The sequence below is a fragment of the Muscardinus avellanarius genome (genome assembly GCF_963383645.1).
Source record: "Muscardinus avellanarius genome assembly, chromosome: 1".
Taxonomy (NCBI): Eukaryota; Metazoa; Chordata; class Mammalia; order Rodentia; family Gliridae; genus Muscardinus; species Muscardinus avellanarius.
The window spans coordinates 162,863,366-162,885,306 of NC_137786.1; the positions used below are offsets into that span (position 1 = coordinate 162,863,366).

A 21,941-nucleotide genomic window follows, 5' to 3' on the forward strand; every position below is an offset into this window, starting at 1 on the left:
TTTTTTGCGGGTCTGGGGAAGGAACCCAGGGGCATTCAAACTCCTAGCTAGCTATACCCCCGCCTTATTTTTTTATTCTTTATTTTGAAATAGGGTCTCACTAAGTTGTGAAGAGCCTCACTAAATGGCTGAGGCTCTCGGTGAAACAAGATCCTCTGGTCTCAGCCTCCCAAATGCTGAGATTACAAGAGTGCACCACCACGCCTGGCTGAGTTTTAGTTTTGTTTTTTATTCCTGCCTGATTTTCAAGATTTCAGTCACACATAAAATTCTCTCTACTGGAGATGTATACACATCTGAAGAAAAATTTTCAGGTGATCAATACACATATTCTTATCTATTTAGATGGTTTCTGTCTGAATTTTCTTCTAATTTTAATAAGAGGAAAGTGCCATTAAACAGACATTAACATTTTATATATTATTATTGTAGAATAGTTCTTTTTTTTCTTATATACTTTTATTGGTACATTATAGACTCACATCATAATGTAGTTTAGAGAGATAGAGACATATACACACACAGCACTTGTTGAGCCCCTCCCTGTTCTTCCCCTTTATCCAAACATGATATTGAGATCAGCCCCCTTCCCTTTCATTCACCTTCATTGAAACATGACATTGATAGTCTCACATATGATACATAAGGCCAGTAGAAGTGCCTCCCTTGTTACCTCTCTTTCCTCCCACTGCAACCCTATCCTGGATAACCTCCCTCTCTCCATATGTGTTTGTTCTCCATTATGTAAAGTTCCTCTTATATCCTTATTACTCCCTAGCTTCCACATATAAGAGACACTAACATTTTTTTTTAATTTTAATTTTTTTTTGCAGTACTGGGGGTGAAAATCAGGGGCATTCTAACCCCGAGCTACACCCCAGCCCTATTTTGTATTCCTTATTTTGAAGCAGGGTCTCACTGAGTTGCAAAGGTCTCGCTAAGTAGCTGAGGCTGGCTACAAACCGAGATCCTCCAGTCTCAGCCTCCAAGTACTGGGATAATAAGTGTGCACCACCATGCCTGGCTTGAGACACTAACATTTTTAAAAGATGGATTTATAAAAAAAATAATATTTTAAATGGAATTACCTTTGTTCCAGTAGCAATAAAATAAAAATTAGAATAACTGCAAATAGAAAAAAAAAGATGGATTTATGAAGAAAAGGAATTACTCAGGTGGCAGTTAGGGTCTACAGTTCTTTACTAACTTCCTGTAGGTTCTTCACCTTTTCATTTTATTCTTCATTCTTTTTGAGCTCTTATTTTTAGACTTCTTCTCTTTATGTAGTTTTGAATCTATTTCTTTCTATCAAAGAATTGTGGTAGTCCCTTATATCTGAGTCTCTCTGACTCAGAAAATGTATTCCTGAAAAAAATAAATAAGAGGAATCAAGTTTTATATGCAGTAAGATATTAATTATAGCACCAAACAGAAATACAACTAGATATACCCTAAAATGTTCTGGCAAGGAATTGATAGTTTACATTTCTACATAATAAAATAAAAATCATCTATCTCGAAGGAACTAAATTTGAATCCTAGATAAAGTACATAAAATACTTACCAGATTGTAACATGTTTCTCTTTATTTTTGATTAAGAAATGAAAAATCATCGTTGGGAGCAGTGTTACACATCTGTAATCCCAGTGTTTGGGAAACAGAGACATAAGTATTGCAGGTTTGAGGCCAGCCTCAGCAACTTAATGAGACTCTTAGAAACTTAGTGAGACCCAGATGGGTTCATTTTATGTATATATGTATGTATGTATGTGTTTATTTATTTATCTCTTGATTTATAGTGGAGGTTCATCCCAGAGACATTGTACCTCCAAACTATACCACAAGCCCTATTTATAAGATTTACATTATTATTATTGTTATTATTATTATTATTATTATTATTATTATTATTGAAACAGGACTTCACTAAGTTGCTGAGGAACCTCACTAATTTATTGCCGAGACTGGCTTCAAACCTGCAAACCTCCTGTCTCAGCCTCCCAAGTATTGAGATTGTATGTGTCAATGTACTTGGCTGATATCCTGATTCAAAATAAAAAAAATTAAAAACTTCTGGAGGTACACCTCAGAAGTAAAACGCCCCTGGGTTCAATTCCAAGTACCACAAAAACTTAATCAGTAAAAAGAAATTCGAAATCATGGCCACTATTGTGAAACCTATAAGAACTGGTAGATGCACATGAGGTTAAAAGAATAGCTTCTTACATTTTATTTTAAGGAAAGAACGTATGAAATAGTCAGATAGAGATTAACTATATAGCATTTTTAAAAACAAAAATACACTTTAATCTTTTTACATAGTTTATTTATTTATTTATTTATTTATTTATTTATTTATTTATTTATTTTGTGTGTGGTACTGGGAGTGGAACCCAGAGGCTTTCTACATCCAGGGTATACCCCCAGACCTATTTTATATCTTTATTTGGAAACAGGGTCTCACTAAGTTGCTGAGAGCCTCACTAAGTAGCTGAGGCTGGCTTAGAAGCTGTGCAATCCTCCTGTCTCGGCCTCCGAAGCATGGGCATTACAAGTGTGTGCCACCACACCTGGCTCTTTATGTAGTTTTAAATAGCTGAAGAGCTTGAAAGCCCTTGGGGCTTCAGTGGTTTCCAATAGCCAGTTTTTATATTTATTACATTGTACAAACTGGCAAATGTTTTTAAAAGTAAGCCATACAAACCTTATAAAAATACTTTTTTTATATTTGCGTTTCAGTTGTTTTCAGAAGGAGTCTTATCAGGGTTGGAGTGGAACTTTGTTCTACTGACATGCCCTCTGTAATAGCATAAACTCCCAATAGGTGGCCCAAATGTGGCCCTGTTGATGGAGACAAACTGTTCCCACAAATGAAAGCTTCTACAAACAAGGGCCAGGCTATTTAAGAACATCCACCATCAATGCCAATCATCAGCCTGCTGGAGACACTGGTCAAAATGACTTGTACCCACCATGTATCTCATTCTACAGATGGAGAATTATATATCTGACTTGTTGGAAAAGTTGGGGACTAAAAATATACATTTTTTACAATAACACAGAAAGAAGAAAAAAATAGTGGCAGCTGTTTATTTTTCTTTCTGTAACAAAATGTGACTTATAATGTAACAATAGAAAAATATTGCTGAAGAAAATGAAGCCATTTATAAGAGGCACACTAGAATAATAAAACTCCAGAATATAATGTTGATTAGAATTAAATGAAACTGTCAGATATCGTGAATACCTGTCACGTAATTTTGGTACCTTATTGAGAAAACTATGGAATCAACACAGTGGTGGTTTTAACTCAGATATTGTTGCTGCACAAACAGATACTGCGAGCCTCTAGAGAAGCAAAATAATATTCTATTGAGGAGCAGTGGCAAAGGAGGGAATGCCTTGTGATAAAGGAAAAAACAAATGAATGAGTTTGCATAGATCCCTGTCAGTTATATTGAAAATTACTTGAAGGAATTTTATTTAAACTGCCTGGCAGAAATGATTTAGAAATTATCAATCTTGACTAAAATTTGGTTTTCAAATGACATCTAGATAAGAGACACACACAAAGCCATTTTGCAATGTCCAACTCACCTTGAACTCACCTACACCAATGCACTGTTCTAAAAGTGTTCCCAGTCACACTGTTATTCCATCATAGGTATCTTCTGCAGAAAGAGATTCAAACTTCTTGCCCCATTCCTGTTTTTTTTTTTCCTGTGTGTGTGTGTGTGTGTGTGTGTGTGTGTGTGTGTGTGTTACATGGTGTTGAACACAGGAGCTGTCTATTTTTGAGCTACTCCCTTCCTCTTTTCATTTTGAAGCAGCATTTCACTAAAATGCTGAATGTCTAACTTAAGATGCTGAGGCTGTCCCTGAACCTAAGATCAGCCTCACAAGTGTAGTGAGAATATAAGCAAGCACCACTGCAACAGGCTTACTGTTTGGTTTTTAATAAGTCCAGTTCCCACCTAAATCGACTACAGTCTTTAGGTGGTATTGCTAATAATCTGTTTTAAATCCTGTTTATGATTATGCACCAAGTAAAAGATTTATTCCCTAGTATTAGTCTTCTCCTCTCACAGCAGTCTGCTATGTGAGTATGCCACTCACCATTCCATGCCTGTTGTTTCTCCACTACATCTCAGAAAATGACAATGATTGCTCAAGGATGACTACTATTAAGTTACTGAGTCTAATAGCTATCAGTAATTTCTAATCATCAATTAGAAATTTAAATCAACTAAAATACAATTGTAAATTTCTATTTCAGATTTTAAAAATAGTCCAAGTCACTTAAGCAATATGTACACCAGGATGACATGTGTTGTAATTTAAAGCAGGACTAAGTGAAATGTAATCATTTAAAGATCATATGGTTTTGGTTGGGTATGGTGTTACAAGCCTATAATCATAGTATTTGAGAGGCTGTGACAAAAGGAGTACAGGTTCAAAGCCAACCTCAACTACTTAGAAAAATCCTTTTTAAAAATAAAAAAATTAAAATAAAATAGGGTTGGGACATTGCTCAAAGGTAGAGTTACTCTGGGTTCAATCTTAAATATCAAAATAAAAAAAAACAAGGCCTTAAATTTGGGTCAGTAAAAGGTATTTCTAAAAGCTCATTGATTTATGATCAATTAATTTTCAAATTCATTCATAAAGGATCAGAATGCTATATGTAAGACCTGATAGCAATTACGGAATATTATGGTTGAAAGGTGCCATTGGAGCCAATGGGTCTAGTATTAAGTGGTAGAGAAAGGATGGTGATCAGACATGAGCTTGAGTGTCTACAGTAAACTGTCAAACTCAAGTACAAATTTGAGGATATTAGACAGAGAAGCACAGTGGAGGCCTAAGAGAAATGCAGCAACCACATATACCACAATAAGGTGCTTAGAAGTGATTTGAGAAGGAAAGAGATTGTTATGGTTATAGAATGTCCACTAAAGAGTTTATTTATTAATGTTCAGAGTTTTTAATATAATTAAGCCATGAGGGCTGTAATCTCATAAGTGGAAAAATCCATTGTAATGAATTTACTAGATGGTAATTTAGACAGATGGCATGTGAGTGGAAAAGATAGGCTCCTGGAGGTGTGGTCTTAGAGGCCGTGCTTTTGTCTTTGAATTTCCTTGATTGTCCTCTCTTGCTTCCAGCCTCCATGATATGAGAATAGAGCCCTTGTTTTCTGTTTCCTGCCACCATTCCCTGAGAGCTATAGACCCTGGTCTTACACAAACTGAACCCTGAATCTCCAAAAAAGATTCTGAGCAAATAAACCCTCCTTCTTATAATTTGCATGGTCAGTTGTTTTGGATTACAGCAGTGTGAATATTGACAAAGACTTGTGAAACACCCTGGAATACTGTACCTGAGTAATAGGGTAAATAGAGCATCATGGTCTTCCTTTTGAACAGTAAGAAAGTTTTAGGAACTCTGAGCTGAAGTAGAATGTTCCTGGGTTCCCTTCCCAATATTGAAAAAAAAAAAAAAAAGAACTCTGAGCCAATTTATATAGGTATTGTTGTAGACCTACTGCTTTGCTTTTTTCTATAGAATGCAAGTTGAATTAGACACCCAATTCTACACGTCAGCAATTCCAGGGGCGGCTATTTATTTTTTTTCCCAAGGATACCCATTTTGGTTTTAGAAAACTCTAAGAATTGGACAGTTTTTGCTTTTATTGAGCCCCAAAGATTCCCCTATACCTGTTCCCACTTGTCCTAGTTATTTATGTGATGCACAACTACAATATAGATGTAATATTAATTGAGCTATTTTTAGAAACTCAACATAACTCAAAATTTTAAGTAGTTAAATTTTCTTGACACCTTGATCTAAGGTCTAAATACAAGGAAAATATAAATGCAGTATTATATTAGAAGTAAAGACAGGCTGATACCCAAATAATTTTTCTGAATCTTAAAATATTTTGTAGCCTTTTAAAACTTTGCTAATGAAATAATAAGAATCTTCTTAGGAGGTGAAATGGCTATTAATATGCTTATTTTATTATCAATGTCAAGACATTTAAGGGAGACTTTTTTTTTCTTCTTTTGGGTCTAGGGGCATTTGACCTCCGAGCTACATCCCCTGCCCTATTTTTTTTTTTTTTTTATTCTTTATTTTGCAACCAAGTCTCACTGAGTTTCAGAGGGCCTCACTAAGTAGCTGAGGTTGTCCGGGAACCGTGATCCTCCAGGTCTCAGCCTCCCAAATGCGAATGAATGCTGGGATTACAAGCATGCGCCACCACACCCAGCTAATGGAGATATCTTGAGGGATACACTTAGCTAGATTTGTTCAAGGGGTGGGCTCTTGTTCTCTGTGACCTTAAAAATTAGAGTAAGGCTATGACAAGAAAGAACTGAAGGAGGCATTTTGTTTGATCCCACACACATTTTCGAGCAGGAATATAAAATATGGGAAAACATCAGGCTTCCTGAGGGAAATAAAAATGTATCCCTCAAACTCAGAGGAGTTTGTCAGTGGATATTTGTCACTCTTTTATAAAAAAAAATATAGACCATTAAAAAGAAACACACCTTTAAGTAATCAGAAGGCAAAACAAATTATTTCAAGGAGCTATTTTATTCAGATACAAGTAATTGTTTAACAAATATCATTCTTTCCTTGGAAATAGAGACTTGGGAAAAATTAAAAAATGGGTTAAATGAAAACAGAAAAACAAAAACAGCTGTGTTCTACCTGGTGGGATTGGTTCACTTTGTCTTAGATGACAATCCTGAGGATGATCTTCAACTATAAATATCACAGGTTTCTACTGGGGTAGCCTCCTTTAACCCCTGGGATCCATCTAACAATTTGAGTTAGAGGTAGGTTAGGCTTTGGTTCTACTCTACTGCCTAACTTCTCCCCCCTTCTTTTGTACTGGGATTGAAGAGCTTCACACCCAGCTCTTTTTATCTAAGAGCTATACACCCAGCTCTTTTTATTTCAAAACATGATCTTGCTAAGTTTCTTAAGGTCTCACTACTTGCTAATGCTGGCCTCAAACCTGTGACCCCCCTGTCTCAGCCCCTCAAATACTAGAATTATAGTCACGTGCTACCATGCTTGAATTCTGCCGAACACTTGCTTTTCTTTTGCATTTTGTTTTATTTTGGTACTGAGAATTGAACCCAAAAACATTCTGCCTCTGAACTACATCATCAGCGCTTTTGACTTTGACTTTTTTTTTTCTCTTTTGAATCAGGGTCTCCCTAAGTTGCTGGGGGCTGTTCCTGAACATGAGATCTGCCTGTCTGGGTCTCTCAAATACTGGGATTATAAGCATGGGCTACTGCGTCCAACTTCACAAGTGGCTCTGATACAGCAGGCTGTGGTAATCTTCCTTTTCCATGAGGAGGGGCTGCTTTTCCTCAGGGAGATGATTTCTCTTGTGGTGACGGTGACACAGAAGGCTGGTAAGCCCTGCCAGCAGACTAGCAAGGACAGCCCCTGCCAGCGCTGCCCCGAGGAGCCAGGGCCAGATCCGACTGGCTTCTTCCAAGTAGGGCTCAATATAGTTTTGAAAAAAACCTGGATCTGAAATAGAAAGACATGTTGATGTTTTTTACAATTTTTATCATCATTATGATCTTTGTGTAAGACAGACACTTGGATTTGAATGCCAGCTCTGGTACTTAGTTCTAAGATCTTAGGAAAGTTACACCTAATACTTCTAAGCCTCCATTTGTTTATTAGCAAAAAAGATGATTAATACTTCCCAAGTGAATTATTATTATTATTATTTTATTATTATTTGCAGTACTGAGGATTGAACCCAAGTGCATTCTACCTTTGATCTACATGCCCAGGCTATTTTACTTTGTATTTTAAAACAGGGTTTCACTAAGTTGTAGAGCTACTTAATCTGAGGCTAGCTGCAAATCTGAGATCCTCTTGTCTCAGCCTCCCAAGTACTGGGATTACAAGTGTGCACCACCAAAACCCATCTTATTGGACAGTTTAAAGTATAGATAACAGCTGTAAATTATCAGTGCCTTTTAACATAATATACACTCAATTAAGCATTAGCTCTATTTTTATAGCTTTTTATGCTGTTACAATAGCACTTCTGATTGTCTGTAGAACATCACTAAATCATTGGCCATTCTATATCCCTTTGTTAATTTTGAATTATTTTACAAACATTGACTGACTACAACACTGGCAAATATCCAGTAATCTCAGAATACTTTCAAGAACTCCAGGACATTTGTACAATCTCTGTATTCACAGAGATCACAGCAGTAATTTTTTTTCTTTTTTTTTCCAGTACTGGGGATGGAACCCAGGGGTATTCTACATCTGATGTATATCTCCAGCCCAACTTTTTTATTCTTTATTTTGAAGCAGGGTCTCATTGAGTTGTAAAGGGCCTCACTAAATAGCTGAGGCTATCCATGAACCTGGATCTTTCTGTCTAAGCCTCCAAACTGCTGGGATTGCAAGTGTGCACCAACACGCCTGGCTAGCAGTAAGTCTTAAAACAACATTTTTGTGTATGTGTGTGGTACTGGGGATGGAACCCAGGGGCATTCTACCTCCGAGCTACAACCCCAGCCCTATTTTTTATTCTTTCTTTTGAAACAGGGTCTCACTGAGTTGCAAAGGGCCTTACTATGTAGTAGCTGAGGCTGTCTTCGAACCATGATTCTCCTGTCTCAACCTCCCAAATGCTTGGATTACAAGCATGAACCACCACACCCAGGTTAAAACAACATATTTTAACCAAGGATATGTTTAAATAATTCTGAGCAAGGAAGGTGCTCTAGCATTTTGATCAATTACGTAGCTCCGCTATTACTGCCTTAAATAACTTTCTACCTCCAAAACATTTAGTTTGAAAATCTGAAATATAAACTTCAGGGAGAATATACTTACTGAATTCCCTCGCACTGTTCTTGAATTGTTGGATTAAGTCAGATTTGAGCTCCTCAAGTGCAATGAGTTTTTTAAAAACATTTTATATTCAGTTCAATAAACAACCAAGGTGGGTTTGGAGTTCTATTATTGCACCTATTGCACAGCATTCCAGTTTCTATTTACATGTCTATTTTGCTGGCCAATATTAATTTTATATTTTGTGATATGGTTGTTTCAGTGACAAAACCTCTGAACTACACCCCCAGCCATGTTTTGTTTTAAGTTTAAATTTTGAAACAGGGTCTCACTAAATTGCTGAGAGCTTCACTAAGTTGCTGAGGCTAGCTGAAAACCCATGATCCTCCTGTCTAAGCATCCCAAAGCCTGGAATTGCAAGTGAACATCACAACTCTGATTTATTTATTTATGTATTTATTTACTTACTTACTTATTTACCTATTTTTGGTGGTACTGGGGTTACTGGAAACCCTTCCTCCAGGCTACACTCCCAGACCTATTTTGTACTTTTTATTTGGATACAGGGTCTCTTAAGCCAGTGCGGCTGGCTTCAAACCTGCGCAATCCTCCTGTCTCTGCCTCCCAAGAGTAGGAATTACAAGTGTCTGACACCATGCCCAGCCACAACTCTAGATGTTAAGTTTTAATCACTGTTATGCTACACAGTGACTGTGACTTATGCATGCAGTACTTTGGTTTTTGCCATTCTTACATTACTTTTCCTTTAGAGTCAATATACCATTTCATGTTTTTGCTTGATTTTTGAAGTATTCATCATCACCAGTACCAAAATATTTAAAAACAACTCTAAATATGCTCACTTAACATAGTGAATCATGGGTAATTTGTAATGTTTTCTGCAAAGTCCTGTTCTTTTCATTCTCTAGTGACCATTGCCATTCCTTTCTATTCCTAATTCATTCAGTCATTCAGTACTCCTTGGCCCTAGTACTGGCCTCACTGCATGGCAGGCTCTGATCCTGGCCTCGGAGGCCCCAACACTGGCCTTGCCTTACAGCAGGCTCCTATCCCAGCCTTGCTGGCCCTGGCACCAGCCTCGCCAGCCTCACCACCCAGAAGGCTCCAATCCCAGTCTGGCAGGCCCTGGCACTAGGCTCACAACAAGGCAGGCTTTGATCCTGACCTTGGAGTCCCCAACACTGGCTTCGCCTCACGGCAGGCTCTGATCCCTGGCTTCGGAGGCCCCAGCACTGGCCTTGCCTCGTGGCAGGCTCCAATCCTGGCCTTGCAAGCCTGGGCACTGGCCTTGCCTCATGGCAGGCTGTGATCCTGGCCTCTAAGGCCCCAGGACCGGCTTTGCCTCGCGGCAGGCTCCTATCCTGGCCTTGTTGGCCCTGGCACCGGCTCACTCCACTGAGGCCAGTATTGGAGGCTGCCGTGCAGTTGGGCCAGTGCCAGGGCCAGCAAGGCCAGGATCAAAGCCTGACGTGAGGCAAGGCTGGTGTTGGGGCCTCCAAGGAATAAGATTGGAGCCTGCCGTTAGGCGAGGCTGGTGCTAGGGCCTTCGAGAGTGGGATTGGAGCCTGCAATGCAGTATCCACAGGGAAATATCACAGAAAATAAAAAATCAGATGCTTTTCCCCAATATGCAAAAACTAGGAAGAAATGGATAATAGGAGGAAATCTAGTTGAAGAAAGGGCCCTATGGAGGAGCAATTAAGGTGACCTATCAGAGGGGATGGGAAGGTGGAAGATGGAATCTCTTTAAAGCACTTGATGTACTTAACAAATATATCAAAGTCACAAAATCAAGCATGGAATCAAAGGAGGAGTAGGAAATGGGATGGGCATTGGATAAAGCTAATTGGGTGATGTGTGCTTGAATATCCTCAAAAATCTTGTATTCCATTGAGATGTTTGACTACAATGCACCAATAAAAATATATTTTAAAAAAAATGTGGCGCTTCCCTGCCTTAAGAGGGGGGTTGCAGGCTTAAGGCATTGTTCATTCTTCCTATTTATTTTCCCCCTCCTGTCCCTGATACAGTCTTGCCAGCTATTGCTAAAGATGCCTCTAAAGAATAACGGAGTCATGAAGCATAAATTGAAAAATATTGAAATTTTGTTTTTCCATTAAGAAAGAACAATGATTTGTAGAAAATTAATTTGTAGAGTATTAAAATTCTAAAATGAATTATAGTTGGAAAGATCTATAGCACTGAATGAGATTAAAAAATAAAACCAAATAAAATTAGAGGAAAAAACAAAAATTATTTCCATAAACTATGGAGATTACTGTTTTTAAAATATCTAAAAATTGTTTTTAAATGGGACTACAATATCTGGCATAGATTGGTCTTAGTTATTTCAATACATAGTCCACTTAAAATGTCTGATAGAATACATAAAATTTATATAATGAATACTATTTCCTCTATTATTAAAAGTTCAGTTCTAGTGCTCTCATTTTGTTTGTGTGTGTGTGTGGGGGGAGGGTACTGGGGGTGGAACCCAGGGGCTTTTCTACCTCCGGGCTACACTCTCAGACCTACTTTATACTTTATTTGGAAATAGGGTTTCACTAAGTTGCTGAGAGCCTCACTAAGTATCTGAGGCTGGCTTTGAACCTGTGCAGTCCTCTTGTCTCAGACTCCCAAGCACTGGGATTATAAGTGTGCACTACCACACCCAGCTCTCTCATTGTTTATAAGCACTATTTTTTTTGTCTGTCCTTCTATTCTCTATCATTTCTTATTTTTCTGCTTTAATTCCTTCTATGTGGTCTCACATTTTTATTGTTACAAAAGCACTGAGTATTTTAAAGCACCCTTTATTTCTCAGTAGCTTTGAACTAAAAGTCTGACTTTTCATTTTTGGTTGCCTGGTTTTGGACCCCAGCACTGCACATTTTTATTCTTTAACAATATTATATATTTTATCTTTATCAAAAATTCTATTTTTCTTGTCACACTCTTTTCAGAATAGTCATAAAATCTTTTACTTGTTTTTTTCTGTATTATTTCCAAAGTGCACATACCCATTTATCAATACAATAAGAATAAGAGTTGGTTGGGGACCATTACTCTAATTTAATAAACTAGTATGTAGCTTAGAAAGTCTGTCTGCAATGATTCAAGTAAACGATGTGTATATAGACTATAGGACAATGCCTATCACACAGAAAACAATATATAACTCTTATTCATTCTTGTTATTCCATAATCATTGCATCAATATTTCAGCTCTAGCCAGGAGTGTGGCACATATCTCTCATCCTAGTAATTGGAAGTCTGAGACAGGAGGCAAGAGGATTGCAGGTTTGCAGCTAGCCTTGGCAAAATAGCAGGACCCTCAGAAACTTAGCAAGGCCCTGTTTCAAAACAAATAAGCAGAATAAGACCAGGGTGTAGAATGACCCTGGGTTCAATCTCTAGTACCACACATTCACACACACACACACACACACACACACACATCAACTGCATCAGTTTCCAATAAGGTTTTCTCTTTCTAATTTTTTATTAGTGCATTGTAGTCATATATCTTAATGGGATACAAGACGGTAGAGACACGCACACATCACTCAATTATCCCTTACCCAGTTCCCACCCCATTCCCTCACCCTCTCTCCTTCTCATGTTTGGTTTAGTGATTGAGACTGCTATTTTTGTCAGAGTACATGATGTACATTAGAGAATTTCCCTCTTCCTTCCCCCTATCCCTTCAGTTAGGTTGCCTTATTTGCTCACTATAGTATTTTCTTCTTCATCTAGAGTTCCTCCCATGACCCAATTTCTCCCTAGCATCCACAAGGTTTTCTCTTTCAACCTTGCTTTGATTGAACTCAGCTCAGATCTTCTTCTGGAGTCTCAGGTTGTTTCTTTCTTTACTGTGACACTTGGAAGAATCATCAATACATTATGGTTATTTATATGTATATCTTACTGTTTAGACTTGTCACAGGCTCTTGAGAGCAAGCATTATACATTTTTTATCTTTAATTCTTCTATGTATTCCTTAATGTATGCATAAAACGAATATTCAAGGACACACTACTGCTGGGCATCATAGTTCAGGCACTGAAGGTGAACACACAAATAAGACAGTCTGCCTGACGGAAAAGTAACTGAAAAAGAAGACTGATAAGCAATCAAATTATTTCCAGAAGCTGACATGGTAGCACACATTTATAATTTCAGTACTTGGGAGGCTGAGCCTGGAGGATCACAGGTTTATGGCCAGCCTCAGCTACTTAGTGAGGCCCTCTAGAACATAGTGAGACCTTGTTTCAAAATAAAGAATAAAATTAGGGCTGAGAGTATAAGTCAGAGGTGGAATGCCTCTGGGTTCAATCCCTAGTACAACACAAAAAATTATTTTGAGAATAATGAAATTCAAATGAAAGTATATGAACTTGGCATATTGCTTTATTCCTGTAATCCCAGTAGTTGGGAGGCTGAGTCAGGGGGATCACAGGATTGAGACTAGCCTCATCAACTTAGCAAGGCTCTAAGCAACTTAGTGAGCCCTTGTTTCAAAATAAAAATAAAATAGGGCTGAGGGTGTATTTCAGAGGTAGAAAAACCCTGGGTTCAATACTCAGTAATATACACATGCACACACACACAAACACACACACACACACACACACACACACACACACATATGCACACACAGTGAAGCAAAGAACCTCTTCATCTACAAAGTCAAGAAAGGCATCTCAGGATATGATCACTCTGAGTAGCCACATGTGTTGAACACGGTGTTCATGGCCATCAATCCTTGTCAGCAAGGAGCAGCTTGTGCATAGGTGAACATACAGCCAAGAACTATTGAGCAAAGCCCTGAATCATAGAGGCCTCAAATTCCATTTGTAGACTGAGACACTGCAGTTATTGTGAACATGGTCTTCCCCCCTTATTTATAAAGTATAGCTTCCAGGTCTTTTGCAATGTATTGGAAATTGGAGAAAGAAATCTCAACACTTCAGGGCCATACAGAAAGCAAGGCTTTGTTTACGAACAAATCAAGGACATGAACTTTTCTTGCAAAGGCTTTTAATCAGTTATATGTGCAAGAAAATCATCTGCTAACAATTTTTCAAAAGCATCACTAAATTTGATTATAAGAGGAACTAAGTTTGACAAATGCCAGATTAAAGAAAACACTCACAAAATTATAAACACAAATACCTGAATGATGAATAATGATCTAGAACTAAATTAAAACAAACTTTGAATGAATTTTAAGGTAAGCTAAATGTTCAGGAATCAATAGAAACGTTTTAAACCAATCAATATTAAGTCTGTGTTTGTTCAAAAGGATGACTTTTAAGAGAAACTGCCTTAATACATTCAGCAGGATTGGTTCTTAAATTTATTAAATAGATCTTCCATTTATTTCTATAAAGTTTTTTTGTTTTTATCCATATAACTTCTGCAGAATAAATCTATTTTAACCAGTAAAAATAGTGATACATTTTAAATTCCCTGAATGTCCAACAGAAGCAACAATATAGAATGATTCATAAAAGAGAAATGGGCAAGCAGGGTGTGGTGAGGCATGAATGTAATCCCAGTATTTGTGAGGCTGAGACAGGAGGATCATGGTTCACGGATAGCCTCAGATATTTAGTGAGGCCCTTTGTAACTCAGTGAGACCTTGCTTCAAAATAAAGAATAAAAAAAAGGGCTGGGAGTGTCTCTTGGAGGTAGAGTTCCCCTGGGTTCATCCCCAGTACCTAAAAAAAAAAAAAAAAAAAAAAAAAAAAAAAAAAAAAGAGTAATGGATGGGCAATTGCTGTTGCTTGTTTTAAAACCAAGCTTCCTTAAAATTAACTATGTAAATTTATAGCTGTATGAAAACTACCCTAAATAGACAAAGCATTTCAAATTAATTTTCTTTCTTTTAGTTTAATCAAAATAAATGCCTATTAGCATCTACTGTGAGCCTTGAGCCTCCTCTTCCCTCACCTAATGGAATTTGTTGCCTTTGCAGTAAAAAAAAAGGACCATATGGATTACAAAATTATGGTATATATGCACAATGAAACTTTACTCAGCCATAACAAAATAAAATGATGTCATTTTCAAGAAAATGGATGGAGCCAGGCGTGGTGGTGCACGCTTGTAATCCCCGCGCTTGGGAGGAAGAGACAGGAGGATCGCGCAGGTTCGAAGCCAGCAGCACTGGCTTAAGAGACCCTGTTTAAAAAAAAAAAAAACTATAAAAAACTATAAAATAGGACTGGGAGTGTAGCCTGGAGGTAGAGGGTTTCCAGGAATCCCAGTACCACCAAAAACAAACAAACAAACAACAACAAAAAAAGAAAATGGATGAAGCTAAGAATATTTTGCTAAGTGAGATTATCCAGTCACAGAAAGTGAAGGGCCATGTGATTTTACTCATATGTGGAAGCTATAGAGAAACTAGGAAACAAAGAGGACTTGAGATAAATGAGAGGAGACACTAGTACAATATTGAAAGGGGATTTGGGGAGGGAGGCGCGGAGATGAAGGGAGAGATATGATGATGGAAACAGTTCAAAGATCTTTTGTTCATATATCAAGTTATTAACAGCAGTGTCAATATTACCTATGCGGAGGAAGAGGGAACTGGGTGGAATCTGGAGGGAAGCACACACCAGGTGCTGAGTGCATGTATGCTTCTATCACTCTGAACCTTGCTATGACGTTTAATTATAACACACCAATAAAATGAAATCTTTTAAAAAAGAGGGACAGTCTGGGCACCAGGGAGGGTGCAGTAAGGTAGAATGTATGTGTATAAAACAATTATAGAGGCTAAAGGGACTCTCTCCTCTGCAGGATGTTAGAAAGCTCCTAAGCTTGAGACTTAATATTTGCCACATATTAGCTTTGTAATTTAGAGCTAGTTATTTTAGCTTTCGGGTTCTTAATTTATTTTTTATATAAAACAATAAAATTTTTACTACATAGGAGTTTAAAGATTATCTAAATTGACAATTTTTATGCTGTTGTTTTTTACATTAGGATTTGAGAACCAGGAATCAGGCTTGGATATCTAATTGCCCTGAGACACATTTACCCTTCACCCTCCCTTCCTGCAATCCAAATTACCAACTTCTCTCCTCCGGAGTCTTGTAATAGCTTCTCATTTATGGTGCTGAGGATTAAACCCAGGACCATTCTGCCTCCAAGCTACACATTCAGCTATATTTTATTTCCTCTAAGTTGCAGAGAGCCTCCATAAGTTTCTAAGGCTGGCTTCAAATCTGTGATCCTCCTGTCTCAGCCTTCTAAGGACTGGTACTATAAGCACGCAACACCACACATGGATTACAATAGCATTTCCACTGTCCACTTTGTAACTTATGGAGGCTCTCCACATCTTAGAGGAATACTGTTTTTAAATAAAAATAAAATGGGGCTGGATATGTAGATCTTCCTGTCTCAGCCTTCCAAGTCCTAGAATACAGTCACGTTCTACCATGCCCTGCTTTGCCTATAAATCTTTTACAACCCAATGTATTGTACTTTCTTGCACAATGTCATCTGCCTTCCATATTGGATGTGGAGCTTCTTGAGTTCTAAAACTACACCAGTTATTTACGTGTCCCTTGATTTTATCACAAGAGCTAGGAATTTGATAAATTTCACTCCTTTTTTTCATTTTGTTCTCTTATCTGTTACTTCATCTACGTTTCAAGAATTATTCATGATTATAACAAAACACCAATGCTTCTTGCATATCCCTTACCTGGTAGCCATTTGTTGCTGCCCTGTGATTGGGCCCTGGCACTCATGTCTTGGACTGGAAGCACAGTGTGGTGAGAGGAGGCCCTTCTAGTGTTGAAATCTGGCCACCTCACATATTGGTGTCTGAGACTGGAAGTGTCACATAAATTCTGTTTGGATCAGTCTCCTCACTTCTTTGCAGGAATATTCATAAATAACTAATAAAAAGCTGAAGAGTAATGCATGAAAAGACTGCATATAGCAGGCTTTCAGGTCAGGAGAAGCATTGCTGTCCAGTCCTCTGTGGTAAAGAAGATTCTGGCAAGTCTACATATTAAGCTTATGAATCCATCCCTAAGGGTATATATTGTTATTTTGATTATGTAATTAACATAATAGTAGTTATTTTCATAATCAATATAATTAATTAAACAAGATTTCCAAAAATTCTCTTGGTCACTCTAGCTAAAAGCTTCTAAAGACAATTACAAAATTGCTGCAGTGGACCTCTGAACTACACTCTAAGGCCTTCTTATTTTTTATTGTGAAACAGGTCCCACTAAGTTTCTGAGGTTGCCCTGGAAACTGTGATCCTCCTGTCTCAGCCTCCCAAGTATTGAGATTACAGGCTTGTACCACCAAGCTTGGTTCTTATGGCATTAAGCTCTTTACTGTCTCTCACAATATTTCTTTGATGTATTTTAATCCCTCATTATAGATAAATGAACTGCAATTCAGGGAATTTAAGTAATTTTCTCAAGGTCACTCAACAGTTGATAGGGTCACATCTCAAAAGCTTTCATCCTCTTTAATTCTAGTGCTCTTCCATGGTTGCCAAGTTAAAAAAAAAGCCTTATATTAAGCAGAATGGATATTAACTTAAAGGTCATATGATGATTAACTGGTGATAAGAATTATCATACACATTTTCAATTTAAAGGTTTTGGAGATAACATTGTGAAAACTTAAAGCTTTTGCACTACCTCAAAATAATTGGTCACAACATATTCAACAATTCATATGAAATAAACTGACCTTTAGGTGATTCTTGTAGGTAGCTATAATCATAACCCAGTTCTCTGGACGAAATGAAGAATTCCCCATTTTTGTACAGAGGAATGAAAGGCACCATGTAGGATTCTCGGTTATGCCCAATGGGTGCATTGGCTTCTGGGTAAACTTCTTGAAGGGGACGATACCTCCGAAGCCACTGTTCAAAAATACTGAAAAGGAAAAGGTTACTCAGACTCATGCATTGTTGATAAAATAAAACATCAAGGCCTTTATTAAAAACCCCAAGGCAGCCAGGCGTGGTGGCGCACACCCTTATAATCCCCACGCTTGGGAGGCAGAGACAGGAGGATCACGCAGGTTTGAAGCCAGCCTCGCTGGTTTAGTAGACTCTGTTTCCAAATTAAAAAACATAAAAAATAGGTCTGGGAGTGTAGCCCAGAGGTAGAAGGGTTTCCAAGAACCCCAGTACCACCAAGCAAAAAGAAAGAAAGAAAGAGAGAAAGAAAGAAAGAAAGAAAGAAAGAAAGAAAGAAAGAAAGAAAGATCAAGGCATAGGCTGAATATCTTCCTGCATTGACCATATACAAGTCCATGCTGTTGCACTCTGAAGAAGGTTACTCATTTGAAAGAAATATAATATATTTTTCTTAAAGTCCTAGGATATAAATGAAATGTACACAATCAGTTTAGACCCTTCAGGATGCTGTAAAACAAGGGTGATCAACGGTTGAAAAAAAAACACCAGATCTATAGAGAGAAAACTTTCTGAGGATTAGCTCTCTGTGTTTATAGCCACATGACTAAGAAAATAACTTCTTGGAAACTTAGCCTCTACATCCTTAACATGAGAGTAAAAAGCCAGGTGTGGTGGCACACATCTGTAATCCCAGTACTCAGGAGAGTAAGCAAGTAGGATCACAGGTTCTGGGCCATTCTCACCAACTTGACTTGACTCTGTTTGTAAATAAAAAATGAATCAGGCTGGGGGTGTAGCTTGGAAGTATAACGCCGAGGTTTTACTCTCCAGTAACCCCTGCCAAAAATGAAAATAATAATACATTTTCTATCTGTATTCAAAAGTTATATTTTTAATGAAGGTGCTAAAAACTAAGCTATTGTTAATAAGCTATGAAATTTAAGCTAGAAGGTAAAAGGTTAGGGAGAGGAATATCTAAAACATAAATTGATAATGCTTTAAACAAAAAATGAAATAGAAACAATATTTCTACCTTTTGAAATACAACAAAGAGAACAAGGACACCAGACACAGCAGTGGTGACCATTGTTTTCTCATGATGGAAAACAATGCTCTTTATTTAGAGATCTGGATTTCAAAGTTGGTCTTTAACTTTGAATTCATTGAGGGAGAAGCTGGTCACTGATAAGCGCTGTAGATCTGTGCCACAAATGCCAAATGTTCCCAAATTAGTTTCATCGTTAAACATGCATTTAATAAGTACCTACTGTAGGCAAGTTACATAGATAAAATCTGAGATCTGCAAATTTTGAAAAAGGAGATTTATGAACTATCCTAATATGTTAGAATTTCCTTTTCATTATCCTGCAAAATGCAAGTAATACCTATGGCATAACGCTATTGGGAGGATTAATTAAGACAACACAAAACACATAGCTACAGGTTTGACAAATGGTTAGATCAGAAAAAGCTACTATTCTCCCCACACCCTTTCTTCTTCTACTTCCTCATTATTATTATCACGCTTGAAGAAATGTGCGATTTGTAAAAGAAATAAGATAATGCTAAATAAGATGTCAAAGCCAGATATATTCAGGCTAGGTCTTTAATGATAGTTACTATTTTGATAGATAGAAATGAGAAAAAAAGATTTAAGAGGATTAATTTTTCTGTGTCTCAGTTTTCTCAAATAAGGAAACTACAGAGCAGCTTAAATAAGCCACTGATTATATTCTAGCCCTATAATTGTATGTTAGTCTATTTATTTTAACTTCTGTTTTCTTTGTGAAAGCATTATTTGTTCATTATGTATAATTTTGAAAATACAAAGCAAAGAGGAGAAAATTTACATGTAAATTATATGGTGAATTATATATTCACCTATCTATTGTATTCACCTATCTTTATCTAATGTTATATTCACTTTTTATTTTGCGATACTGGAGATAGAACTCAGGGGCATTCTACCTCTGAGACACACCCCCAGCCCTATTTTTTTATTCTTTATTTTGAAACAGGGTCTCACTGAGTTGCAAAGGGCCTCACTAAATAGCTGAGGCTGGCTGTGAACCCAGATCCTCCTGTCTCAGCCTCCCAAATGCTGGGATTACAAGGTGAGCCACCAAGCCCAGTTTATATCTAGTTTTTGAAATGTGCATATATAATAGTTCATATATCTTTTGCAAGAAAGGAAATTATATGACAGATGGCTTTATAGGACACTTTATTTGTATAAATTCATGTGTTTTAAACTGATAAATCTAATTTATAAGGATAAGTATGGCCTCTGATAATTAATCCCTCCTTCACCCCTGTTAAGATTTTACTGATTTTAGAATAGTTCAATAAACAATAAGTTACTAGATTAGGGATTTAGGCAAAAAAATGTACTTTTTGTCAATTGAGGAAAAATACTACAATTTTTAATTTATAATCTTGTTTCTGCCAATAAATAAAATTCTTTACTCAAGTTGTACAAGGTCATCAATTCTGAGCACCAAGAGACTTAATAAATGAAGCCATTAATGTGCTCACCCACCTCATCAACCTTTTAAAATGAAGGTATTAATCTTGATTAAATTCCTCATCAGTGTTTCTCATCTTCAGTTAATTTCATCACACTATGTCCAGGGTGGCTCGAATATGTAACTTGGAGAATCATACATTATAGAAGAATATCTTCTCAAAGATTAACTTACATTATATCTAGACAGCTTTCTGGAAATCTGAACAACAGTGAACTTCATAATAGAGGAATTAGGAAAAAGAAAAGGTGATCACAGAGATAAACTGACACAGGACTTCTGGTTTCAGTTCTGAGGGGTGTGACAAGTGATTATTTCCATCCCGAAACAATAAAGTGAAAATCAACATTTTGAGAAACTTACTGAAAATTCATCTATCATGTAATCAAGGCTAAGAATAATCAAGGCTAAAAATAATAAATTTATAGGATGCACCCTATTCTAAATGTGTAACTCCAGTTTAGTTGAACAACACGAGACAGATTCCAACTGAAGAATATTTTACAGAACACCTCGCAGTACTCCTCAAGCTATCAATATCATAAAATAACAATGAAAGTCTGAAAACTGTTATAGCCAAGAAGAGCTTAAAAAGACATGGTGACTGAACGCAATGTAGTGGTCCAGGAAAAAAAAAAAAAAAAGGTGTTTCAGGGAATTTATCATAAAAAAATTATGTGTGGCAAGGACAAATGTGTACATGTTATCTTAATATTTTATGACATTTAAATGAAGAAGGGAGTGGATTCCTAAGTTCTGCATGTTCCTTTAAGAAAAGGTGGCTTAATAAATTTACTTATCTTAGAGTGGTCTCATATTTGTAGTCCCAGTACTTGGGAGGCTGAGGCAGAAGGAACACAAGTTTGCAGCCAGCCTTAGCTACTTAGTGAGGCCCTCTGCAACTTTGAGAGACCCTGTTTCAAAATAAAGAATAAGCCGAGCGTGGTGGTGCAGGCTTGTAATCCCAGTACTTGGGAGGCTAGACAGGAGGATCGTGGTTCACAGGCAGCCTCAGCTACTTAGTAAGGACCTCTGCGAATTAGTGAGGCCCTGTTTCAAAATAAAGAATAAAAAACAGAGCTGGGAGTGTAGTTCGGAGGAAGAATGCCCCTGGGTTCAATCCCCAGCACCACAAAAAGAAAAGAAAAATTGCCGGCATGGTGGCGCACGCTTGTAATCCCAGCATTTGGGAGGCTGAGACCTGGAGGATCGCGGTTCACGGACAGCCTCAGCTACTTAGTGAGGCCCTCTGCAACTCAGTGAGACGCGGTTTCAAAATAAATAAAAAAATAGGGCAGGGGGTGTAGCTCAGGGTTCCATCCCCCGACCCGCCAAAAAAAAAAAAAAATTGCTTATCTTTTGTTCTCTGTAATTTAAGTATTAATATGGAATAAATTACCTATGTTAATAAAAAAACATAATATGGAATCTTGGATGAGCTACTGTAACAAGAAAATATATTAGAAAATTACTAAATAATTTGAATAAAGTATGGACTTTGGTTAACAAATGGTGTATCAATGTCAATTTATTAATTTTCAATAATGGTTCATACTCTTCCAATATGTTAAAAACAGGGTATGGTATATATGGGAAATCCATGTTTTATCTTTGTAACACTCTAACA

The 21,941-nt window shown here is 37.2% G+C and overlaps 1 protein-coding gene across 2 annotated transcripts in view; it reads right to left on the reverse strand.

Moving 5' to 3' along the window:
• Positions 1–7,325: 7,325 nt before the first annotated feature.
• The window catches only part of TYR (tyrosinase), a gene marked incomplete at both ends in the record, with an annotated part of 93,726 nt that continues 79,110 nt past the window's right edge, over positions 7,326–21,941 (reverse strand). Inside the window, 2 exons of one of the 2 annotated variants that reach the window (XM_080695998.1) lie at positions 7,326–7,552; positions 17,615–17,802. In XM_080695998.1, the coding sequence (XP_080552124.1) occupies positions 7,326–7,552; positions 17,615–17,802 (415 nt within the window). Of the gene's footprint in view, positions 7,559–17,614; positions 17,803–21,941 lie in introns of both variants that reach the window. The other variant, XM_080695997.1, reaches the window with a different exon arrangement.